The 11,137-nt window shown below is 37.7% G+C and overlaps 1 protein-coding gene across 1 annotated transcript in view; it reads left to right on the top strand.

The window, feature by feature from the left end:
- TANC1 (tetratricopeptide repeat, ankyrin repeat and coiled-coil containing 1) overlaps window positions 1–11,137 on the top strand; it is a 136,117-nt gene that overhangs the window by 31,241 nt on the left and 93,739 nt on the right. Inside the window, exons 3-4 of the mRNA XM_044669111.1 lie at window positions 1,339–1,469; window positions 2,581–2,767. Coding sequence (XP_044525046.1) covers window positions 1,339–1,469; window positions 2,581–2,767 — 318 coding nt within the window. The remainder of the gene's footprint in view (window positions 1–1,338; window positions 1,470–2,580; window positions 2,768–11,137) is intronic.

The following is an 11,137-nucleotide window of genomic DNA, read 5'->3' as shown; positions in this document are numbered from 1 at the left end:
TTCCTTCCTCCCCCCCCCCCCCTCTCTTTTATTTTAAACCCTTACCTTTTGTCTTAGAATTGATACTAGGTATCAGCTTAAGGCAGAAGGACAGTAAAGGCTAGGTAATGGGGGTTAAGCAACTTTTCCAGAGTCACACAGCCAGAATTGTCTGAGGCTAGATTTGAACTCTTAAGTTCTTCAACTCCAGACCAGGCTCCCTATTCACTGTGCAATCTACCTGCTCTTCTCCCACCCACCCCCACCCCTTGGTATTTATTTTCTAACTTCTCAGATAAAATTAGAAAGACTAGAACTTAATTCAGTTCCTTAAAGGCCCAAATTGTATCAACTGATTTAGCACATCCTCTCCCCACAACAGAAGACAAAGAAAATAGAAAAAGTCGGATGAAAACTTTTGTTTATAAGTAATATTATACATTTTTGGGGATGCTACTTTAGGTGCTGGTCCTTTGGAGTGAAGAGCTTTCCCCCCCAATCCCCAACCCCCCCCCCCAAAAAAAAGCATTTCATTGCTTCTTATTTCCTTGACAATAAGAAAGAATCCTTTCTCTCAAAGTCATTCTTTTTTGGCAACCTTATTATTTTACAATACAAATACTTGTGCTAATAATAATAGCTTTCATTTATATAGTGTTTTAGGTTTGCAAAATACATTATTTCATCTGGCCTTTACAACTACTCTGCGAAGTAGGTGCTATTTTTCTTTCCTGTTTTATAGATGAGGAAACTCAGGTTGAGAGAAGTAAGTAGCTTATTCAGGATACTATAGCCAGGAAGTGTTTAAAGTAGCATTTGAACTCAGATTCTCCAAACCTAGCATGGTATCCATTATTCCACATCTTGCACTAGCAGGTGGGTTTCACATTAACTTAGTGACTACCTCCTTTTATTTAATGATATTACAAAGAGCAGTTTTACCTCAGCACCATGGCTTTTCTCCTGCCTCAGGGACCACTCCTTTATCTTATATCTGATACTGCTTCTGTAAATATGCTCCAGTTTTACTTCCACTACAGTAACCGACAGAGTTTCGAATTTTTACTGATTTATAAACATTTTCCTTTAGTTTTGAAAATAGAAGATACTTTGGGAAAATTGTACCTCTCCAGGTTCAATATTTAATTTAAAAGTCTGCATTTGGAGATGCTGCCTGTTAATTAGAATGTATTGGCACCTCAAGGACAACCAGCATTGTCAGACTATAGCCTTTTTTGTAAAGACACACAAAGATGCAAGGACCCGCTGCTGTTGTTAATGCCTGCATGGCATCCAGATGTGGCACCAAAATTCTCTTGACAGAGGGGAAGGCTCATTGTTTCCTTTTCTTTGTTACAGAAGCAAAACCAGACAATGAATCGAGCTGTTCGCCTGCAGCTCAGGAACTGTTGACGAGGCTGGGATTTTTGCTGGGAGAAGGGATCCCAAGCACCGCACACATAGCCCTTGAAGAAAAAAATGAAGCCATGGTAATGATTCCTGTGGAAGAGAATGCTCTTTATGCTTTTTCCTGAGGATGAATCAAGCAATAACGCCTGTTCTCCTTGTCCTCATGTGGGGATAGCATTTTATAAAATTAGTTCTGTGTTTTTATGTATTGAAGTGAATTTCAACAGTTGGTTGCTTTAAGGCAGATTTGTGCAGTGAGGTTAGTTGGGGGAAGATGGTAGGGGGCACAATCTAAGAATTAATTTATGAATTAACCTTCTGCCTGCCATCATTAAATGGTAGCTTCAATTATTTAAGGCAGAATGACTTCATGTCCCTGATGGCTATCAGCTTTATCCTATGCTCATTTTGCTCTCATGGCTTTGTTGCTGTCCCTCCTATACCTTTTTTGTTTAATCTGTGAGATTTTTTTTTTTGAGCATAGATGGGGGTGATTTATGTGAGATGGAGCAGAGACAACATATGATTAGATCAAATGGTTTCTCTAACGAGAGAGTACTCCTACCTCCCCAGAACTGCGGTGTGCGCAGTTTGTTTCATGATGTGTGCTTGTGAATAGAAATGAGTTCGATGCACCGGCTCACCCTCTGCAAAGATGGCATGTGTTGATTGAGATCATGGGGTAGCCGTAATCATGGAGTAGCTTGATCCTGGACCCCATAAATCTTTAAGAATGAAATGCAGGTTTCTGTGTGAGTGAAACATTAAAAACAAAACAAAACAAAGCATAACCAAAACACCCTGAAAAGAGTTCCCAGGATTTCAGTACAGAGGTCAAGCAACCATTCTGCCTGCTGTAAAATGTCTAAATTGAAAGCAAGTCTTTCGGGTAGTTTTATTTACAAATATTGAATTTCCATGAAACTCCTTCCAAACCTCTTCCTTTTAAGGCAATATGAAGAAACAAGAACAAAGCAAACAACAGGAAAAAAGATTCAGCTTTTTAAAATCTGAAAGATTTAAAACCTGCACATTGACGTTTGTATCCCAAATTTTAAAAGCTGTTTTTAGTGGTCTTTGTGGAAATGAACTTTGATTTATTTACATTTTTATTTTCATTAACTCAAGTTAAAAGAAAAAAAAAAGGAGGCCTGATACATGATGCTAACTATTCATTCTATTATCTCACAGTGTACTGCTCCTAGTCAAGGAATCAGCCCTTGCTCTACTCTAACGAGCAGTACGACATCACCTAGCACCGACAGTCCCTGCTCAACCTTGAATAGCTGTGTCAGCAAGACGGCAGCAACCAAAAGTCCCTGTGGGACCATTAGCAGCCCTAGTTCCACACTGGAAAGCAAGGACAGTGGGATTATAGGTAAGAAGCTTAATCCATGATAATGTAATGGTTTCATGCACATTAGCCAAGGCATTACCTAGATACTCTATAAATAAGTAGGTTCCTTCCTTCCTTCCTTCCTTCCTTCCTTCCTTCCCTCCCTTTCTCCTTTCCTCCTTTTCCTACCCCCTTCCTTCCTTTTTCCCCTCTTATCTTCCCAGATGGCACTGTTTGCCCAAAGAAAAAGTTTGCCTTGCCCCTTTTCTTTGCAAACAGCATTCTACATACAGCTTACAGAAGAGTTCCTAGTCTTTGCTTTCTTTGGTATAACATATCTCTGTTCTGGTTGTATAAAATTTCACAAATCAAATCTAAGCTGTATGGTCTAGTCAATCTTCATCTTTTTGTACTCTTCACTCTGATGTCTTTCTGGATAGATGGAATCCCACTTTGACATCCAATGAGAGCATAATATGACAAGAAGACTTCTGAGTCTCAGCTGGTGTCCCTGCTTACGTCAAATAACATTTCATGCATCAAAATTCCACTGTGACAGAGGAAACTGATAGCCCTTCAAAGTCTGTTCTGTTGAGATCTGACCTTCACTTGGAAGCTATGATTTCTGGAAATAAATAAACTAAAAAAAGACTTATAGAACCTGGGAGTAAGAAGGGTTTAGATCAGTTTCTCAATCCATACTTGACCATTATGTAGTTGTATGGTCATGGGCAATTTTGTTTACTTTTCTAGTCTTACAGTTTCCTAATCTATAAAAAATAATAACAATAGCTAGATTTTATATAATGCTTTAAAGTTTGCAAACCATTATATATATATTTTTTCAGGTGTTCCTTACTTTTAAATCTTATGCTGTTTCCACCACTCTACCTTGATATATTAGGCTCAATAATCTTTAGGGTCTTTTCAGTTTTTATGTTTTATGATTTTAATAACAATACTACTCTAGGCAGCCTAGTGTCTTTCCTCAAGTATTTCTGAGAATGTTTTATTATGAATATGGAACCCCCTGATTGACATTCTTAATATAGATGCCATGAATATATAGCAATAACAATTTAAACTTAATAAAAGTAAACCCTTTAAATGTATTTTTCCTTATTAGTATTATTTGGAAAATGTATATTCAAGTTTGTTCTTTATTGTGTGTAAAATTGAAGGCAGTTAGCTTGGATTTGGTTGTTAAAATTTCTGGGAATATGCAGTGGTTGTTGGTGTTGGGTCTCATAAATATCTTCGAGTTAGTTATTTAGCTTGCGGAGAACAGACTTTCACCTTGCTCTTACTTTATTGAAATCTTCTGTGGCACTCTTGGACTTTGTGGCACATTTAAACTGTTGAGCCTAGCTTCAAGCCCCTTAACCAGGCATTTTCTGGGAATGCCTCTGTTGTCAGTTTACCACCTGCTGTTTAGTCTAGTTAAACTAGACTTCCCAAAGTCTTTTTGGTTCTCACACTTGTTCTGCTTCCTTCCAGGCTCTTCACCAAGCACCAGACTTTCTTACTTCCACTATGTCTGCCAAATTACTTTCTTTACCATATTCAAAACTCTTCTGAAATCTCATCTCCATCAGAGATCATTCCTGACTGTTCAGCCACTTTGTTCAATTTGTCCCAGGCTACAGTTTTTAATCCTTCCTCTAAACTGGGATGACAGAAGGTTCAGAAACATGATAACTCTGTAGCTGTTCTTTTGTCCTGAGTATATAAAGGAAAGAGAGATATTATATCTTCTGGCACAACCTAACAATGATTGCTCTAATCCTAATCTTTCAACCTCTGTTATTCACTTTTATCAGCCTTCTGTTCAAATATCAAACCTAAACATTAAGGGAAATATAAACATAATGGGAACTATCTCTGGCCTGAAGAAGCTTAAAATAGATTTCGTTTAGTCAAGAAAATCAGTAAACATTGATTAAGGGCCTACTGTGTTCTAGGCACTGGGCTAAGTGCAGCTTAGAAAGAAGTCATGCAGAATTTCAAAATAGGGCAATTTCATAGAGTTTGGAAGGAATCCTTTCATATCTCTGGCCTTGAGTTGTCAAAATGTAGTTAAAAGTTGAATGTCAAACTTCGGATTATTTACAGCTGCTCTTTTCTTTTTTTATGAACATTGTGCCTTTTTAATGCTGACATAGATGAAAAGTTAGACAATCTCAGTTCCATCTCAGGGGATGAGATGATATGGGTGGTGGCAGCATGAAGTACTCAGAAAAATGAGACCGTTTTAGGTCTGGAAAGAGCCTTAGAGACCTTTTAGTAAGTAGTACAGTAGTTTTCATTTGGTTTCATGATCCTTTTACACTCTTAAAAATGATTGAAGACCCTTTCAAAGAGCTTTTAGTTAGGTTATATCTATCAATATTTATAGTATTTGAAATCAAAATATCTAGAACTATTTAAAAATAGTTTTGACCTTATGGGCCCTTTAGAAAGGTCTCCTTCAGAGTTTTGTAGATCATGTTTTGTGAATCATTGATCCACTGGTCCAACCACTTCATTCCACAGTTGAAATTGATGCCTGGGGAAATTAAAAAACTCAGGGTTACCCAGATAGTAGGTAAAGAATTAGACTAAACATTGGTTTGTCCTTCCTTCCTTCCTTCCTTCCTTCCTTCCTTCCTTCCTTCCTTCCTTCCTTCCTTCCTTCCATCCATCCATATTAGTTACAAGGCAGAAGAATGATAAAGGTTAGGCAATGGGGGTTAAGTGACTTGCTCAGGTTCAAACAGCTAGAATGTGTTGAGTACAGATTTTAAACCAGGACTTCTTGTACTAAGCCTGGCACTTTATCCACTGAGCTGCACTTCAGCTTAAGGTTTCTTGAAACAAAGTCCATTATCTTTTACCTTATATTATGTTGCTTAGAGCACCAAGTAATTCTGTCAAATAAAACTTAAAATATTTTAGCCTCTCTCCTTTGGAAGATAGATTTTTCTTGTAATTTGGACTAATTAAGATCTTTCTGAGAAGCTAAATAAACCAAAACTGACCTATATTTCAAACTATGTGCGATTAGTAGATGGGGAAGGGTCAAGCAGAGTATAATGTTGGAGATAATTTCCTATTCTACCAAATTTATTTTGTATTAACTGATAGAACAGCCATCAGAAGGGAATAAGGAGGAAAAAGAAAATGGTAGTGTTGATGAGAATCTGTTTTCATTAAGTTTCCTGGTCTATAACCTTTAGTATTCAATGAGAATAGCAAATTTTTGTCTTTTATTAACTCCATTCACAGTTTAGAGTAGCATTACATTATAAGTAAAGTTTATGGATCACATTTAAGGAGAGTTTTAAACAATATTAACCCACCCTTGAAAATTGCATGTTCTACCTTACAATTTATAAAGATTGTTTGCATTGTATTTCTATTTCATCATCTCAATTATTCTGGCCAGAAAACTCTGTAATGGGAAATCACTGCTGCTATACCCCAAGGCTGCCTCTGCCTCTTGGAACTTTAATACAGTAGCCAGACTCTGATCTGCTTCCATTGAGTTTGACTTAATGGAGGTGGAACAGATTTTTGTCTTTAGAAGCAAACTGAATAGAAGGCCTGGGCTAGGGGCCAGTGAAACGCTTTCCTGGAAAACTGCCATTTCTTTCAGTGTGGAAAGACTTGAGTTTCAGAACTTCCTCCACAACGTGCTCCCTGCCCCTCCTCCCTTTTTTTTTTTTTTTGTTATTTTAACCAGAGGGGAATCCTCGTTTATAATATTTCAGAAGGCCCAAGTTCTTCTGACATAAATGTCTTTAGAAATGTAATAATTCTGTCGTGAAGAAATACATTCTAAGCTGGATAAGATTAAATGAATGCCTTATGTATACTTTTTACAGTCTTTAATTCTTTTGATATCTAAAATTACTGGCATTACCAAAATGAGTGCCTGATATTTTTAAGCTTGCCATATTAAACCCTTGACATGTGATACCCAGCTGAACCCAAATATTTTATAGTAGCTATTTAAATAAATTGCTTTGCAAAGAAATTTACTTTATAAAAGTATTTCCTATCTGTATAAGCATATATATAATCTTAAAAATAAGATAATTCTTTGAGTATTACTCTTTTTCATTATTCCTGAAACCAGTAAGAACCACATAAAATGTACATGTGTATAGATATTGTTTGTAAATAAGCATACTCGGATGGATACATGATCATGATGCTATGTGTACTCTCTACTAGTACAGATTGAAATTCCTATATAACATTTTGTCATTGTGATTCTTGTCCATGTCTTTTTCTAAATCCTTCCTGGAGAAATTACCCTACATCTGGAGGTCTTCATTGGGTTCCATTCCTAGTCTGATGGGTACCAGCATTACATTCAGTCTCTGTATATTCATTACCAGATGTCTATCCCAACTTCTTTTCTTTTTCTTTTTCTTCTTATTATTTTTTCCCACCTTCTTTTCTAATCATGCATATCCTTGATAATGTGTTTTAGGCCTCTTCTCCAACCAGAGTCATTATTTATCATGTACTATCTACTTACACCCACGTTGTGGATTTCCATCGAATCTCTGGGTTACCTCTGCCTGATTCTTCTGAGATTGTGGTTTTTTCCCTGATTAATCTCCATGGGACTTCATGGGGATAATATTGCGTTTTATGAAAAAGCAATTCCATGCCAGTAAATAGCTCCAAAAGTATCATTGAAAGTATTATACAATTTCTAAATCAAATCTGAGTATTTCTTCTAATAGGGTGTGTGGCTGCATGTGCATAGCTTCCAGTTGTTTTTAAATACTTCTGAATCTTTAATACTTCTGAATCTTATTTGGGAAACTGTGCTATGTAAGCAGACCTTGTTATTTGCTTAAAGGAACCTCTGGAGAACATCAGTAATCTATTTTATTTGTCCTTCAGATGGATAATATCCTGCATGACATGGACAATTACAAATATACATATAAAATGTACATGGAGGATCTGTGTAAGAAAAATGAATATAGGTTTTAAAAGAGTAAAGCTGAAAATACTTATTTTCATAGTTTCTAGAATTCTAGATGGAGGATTAACAAAAAAAAAAGTATCACTTAAAGGTGGCTATTTCCCTACCTGAGGCAGAAAAAAATAGGAGGAGTAGACAAATCCTGATAAACTTTCCAACTACATAAAATAAAGGTTCATATTCAATAAAAACAATTTTAGTGGAAAGGGAAACGAGTAAGGGTCTGGAGAAGACCAGGTTGGGGACAGGAGACTTATCAGAATCTCTCTTTTCCTGGGAATTCCTTGGTGAAATAGCTTAGTGGAGTTATGAGAACTTCAGTGAAACGAGGAGGAGAAAGGAGTCAGGTGCATCTCAGTGGGAAGTGACTGCCTTTTTTCCAGCTTGGGAAAGTCAGCGTCAACATAGAGCAGGTGTGTCTGCCTGCATGAGTTGGGTGTGTTGTGCGACTGAGCTGGGATTCTAAGCACCAGCTTTCCAGAAGTCTATGTCACTGTCAGCCTGAAGGTGCTCAGAGCCTGGAAAGGGTAATACAGAACTGAGGTCTTGGCTGACTTTCCTTTTCATTTTGCTTTGGGTCCCCCCTTTTCCCTGCTTTCCTTTCCTTAATTTGTAGTTGGAAGAGAAGTGTAATTTTTGATGGTGGCATGCCTCTTAATATTTTCTACAAAAGAGGCCACTGTTTTAGTAGATGATACTGAATCTCTTGTTTAACGTACTGCTGTGGTCCGGCAAGAATTGTGAGGTTTTGTTTTTTTTTTATTAAGTTGCTTCGGGCATTAAAAACGTGATCTTTTACAGAGTGTTTCCCCCCCTGATTCTTTTCTTAAATTGGATTTTGTTTTGTGATTATCAGGTGAAAGAAATTTTAAAATCAAATGTGGCCCTTTTTTTCTGGTAGGTTTAAAGCTTTTGCTCCTTAAGAGTGTAAGGTATTAGAAGTTGTCATTGTGGATTGTATAAAGTTGTATTCATCTTTTTTTTTTTTGGATACTCATCTTGCACATCAAAATAATGGTATATGTAGATGGTGATGTGTGGTGTGCCATGCTTTCTACTAAACTTGGATACTTTTAAAATTGAGATTATAATGATGTTTTATGATATTCCAAATCAATTCTATTTTCACTGTATTATTTAACCTTTAACTTTATAATAATTTTTAATGACAGGAGGGTTGGTTCTTTTCCCCCATTTGGTGTGGAAGGGGGTTTTCTTTAAGACTTTTAACCAATTATGTGGCTGATTTCTTGTATTTCTCATGAACCAGAGAGAGCAGCAGTTGCACTGTACAGTCCATTTTGTGGGCTCTCTGCTCTAGGGATTACTGGCTTGTGAAGGGACCAGAAGGTGTGTTCTGTCCTGTGGTAGTTGTGAGACTTGTTTTGCATTCAGTCATGACTGTTGTCTGTGAAGGACCATGTGCTTTGCAGGTTAATGATAATAATTCATAATAATGCCAGGTTATAGTTCTTCCTGTTTCTCCCCACTGCTTTTCTCTAACGAGCCCTGGATTTTTGGAGGAAGGCAGAAAGTAAGTTGTGAAGTGTTTTACTTGGGTACCACCAATCACTGCTGAATGGCCACTTCTTCAACAACTTGCTTTTTAAAAAACAATCCAGGGGCAGCTGGGTAGCTCAGTGGATTGAGAGCCAGGCCTAGAGACAGGAGGTCCTAGGTTCAAATCTGGCCTCAGACACTTCCCAGCTGTGTGACCCTGGGCAAGTCACTTGACCCCCATTGCCCACCCTTACCACTTCCATCTAGGAGCCAATACACAGAAGTTAAGGGTTTAAAACAAAACAAAACAAAAAAAAACAATACACAGAATTTGGGGGTAGCCTCTGACACACGAGGTGAGTTTGGGAGGGTGTAGATGAAGAGACAAGATTTTGGGGTCAGGGATTGTGTAAGCGAGGATCCTTTTCTCATCCTTCATGGCAGAGCTTCTTCCCTTCCCCCAACCATTTCTTTAAATTGTTTCCAAAATAAAACTGACTTGATGAATGCTGTATTGATTCATCATGCCCATTCCTAGGCTAGCTGCAAGTTCTAGCAAGGTACAAGTTGCGCAATGGGCTTGTGCTTAGTGGGAGATCTGGTGCCACAACCTATCACAATTTGACGCACAGGTTTCCCTTAGAAATTGCCTGCAGGGGAGGGGAGGGGAGAGGAGGGGAAGGCAGGGGGTTAGAACAGTGCATGTGAAATGGCCAAGTGTTAAACAGGGTTAGCCCAAAGTGCCCTGTTGTTTCCGTGGGCAATTAAAAAGGGAGAAGAAATTTTCTTTAAAAACATAAATCATCTGGAGTCAGAGGTAACTTTGATCACTGCTGCTTCCTTGTGCCCTGTAGGTGGAGATGAGTAAGTGAAATAATTGTATGTGTGTGAGACAGAATCAGACAGACAGAGAAGCCAGACTTGTGTGTAGTGTACGTGTGAGAGAGGAAGAGGATCTGTGGGATCGTTCATTCGCTTTATAGGGCTAGGAGGAGAGGCAGAGCCAGCCTTGCAGGTGAAACAAGGGCTGCGTTCTTTTTTGAGGGGATAGGGCAGGGGCGAACAGCAGGACATTTTTGGCCAGCCCCATCTGAACACATGGCAGTTGCATGTGGGAATTTTTTTTCCTCCTGTCATTTTATGGGAATCCAAAGTATGTTATGTCAGTGTGAACTATTCTACATGTAAAACAAGAGTGACAATCAGGCAGGGATACCTTCTGTTAGATTTAGAGGATACTGTTGTTACAACCCATTACTTGCACTTTTCTATCTTTCCTCTTGGATTGTTTCTAATCTTTAAACATTATCTGGTGAACTAAAGGTGCCCTGGAGTTGTTTCTGACCTTCCTTGGGCCAAGTGAGGAGTGCTTCTTCTCAGATACTTTCTACCACAGTTTTTTGACCTTAATTCATTCCTTTAATGTTTTAACTTTTTAAGATTTTGTTTTTCTGGTTAGTTTAAGAGAAACAACTCCAGTACTATTTTCTGCTAGTTTGTAGTTTTCATTGGTCTACCTCTGTCAGTCAGTGGGCAAGGATTTGTTAAGTGCTCACTGATTATCTCACACTCTTTTCAAAGGATGCAGGGGGGCAAAAATGAAATTCTCCTTTGCTTCAAGGAGTGTACATTCTGTTAGGTGAGGAGGTGGAGAATCAATAAAGAGGAAATGTGAGATAATGGATTAAGCATTGGTTTTGGATTCAGAGGTCCTCTGTTCAAATCCTACTATGTAAAGAGATTATTAATAAACTCTATGGAAACTAAGAACCAAGAGTTTGTAATCTAACTTTTACACTACCTTTGGTGAACTTGAACAAATCAAGTTACCTTTTTTAACCATAGCTTCTTTCTTTCTTTCTTTCTTTCTTTCTTTCTTTCTTTCTTTCTTTCTTTCTTTCTTTCTTTCTTTCTTTCTTTCTTTCTTT

This window comes from Gracilinanus agilis, chromosome 3, assembly GCF_016433145.1.
Source record: "Gracilinanus agilis isolate LMUSP501 chromosome 3, AgileGrace, whole genome shotgun sequence".
In the NCBI taxonomy this organism is placed as follows: Eukaryota; Metazoa; Chordata; class Mammalia; order Didelphimorphia; family Didelphidae; genus Gracilinanus; species Gracilinanus agilis.
The sequence above is the reverse complement of the archived record's forward strand: the minus strand, read 5'-3'. Positions and strand labels throughout refer to the sequence as shown.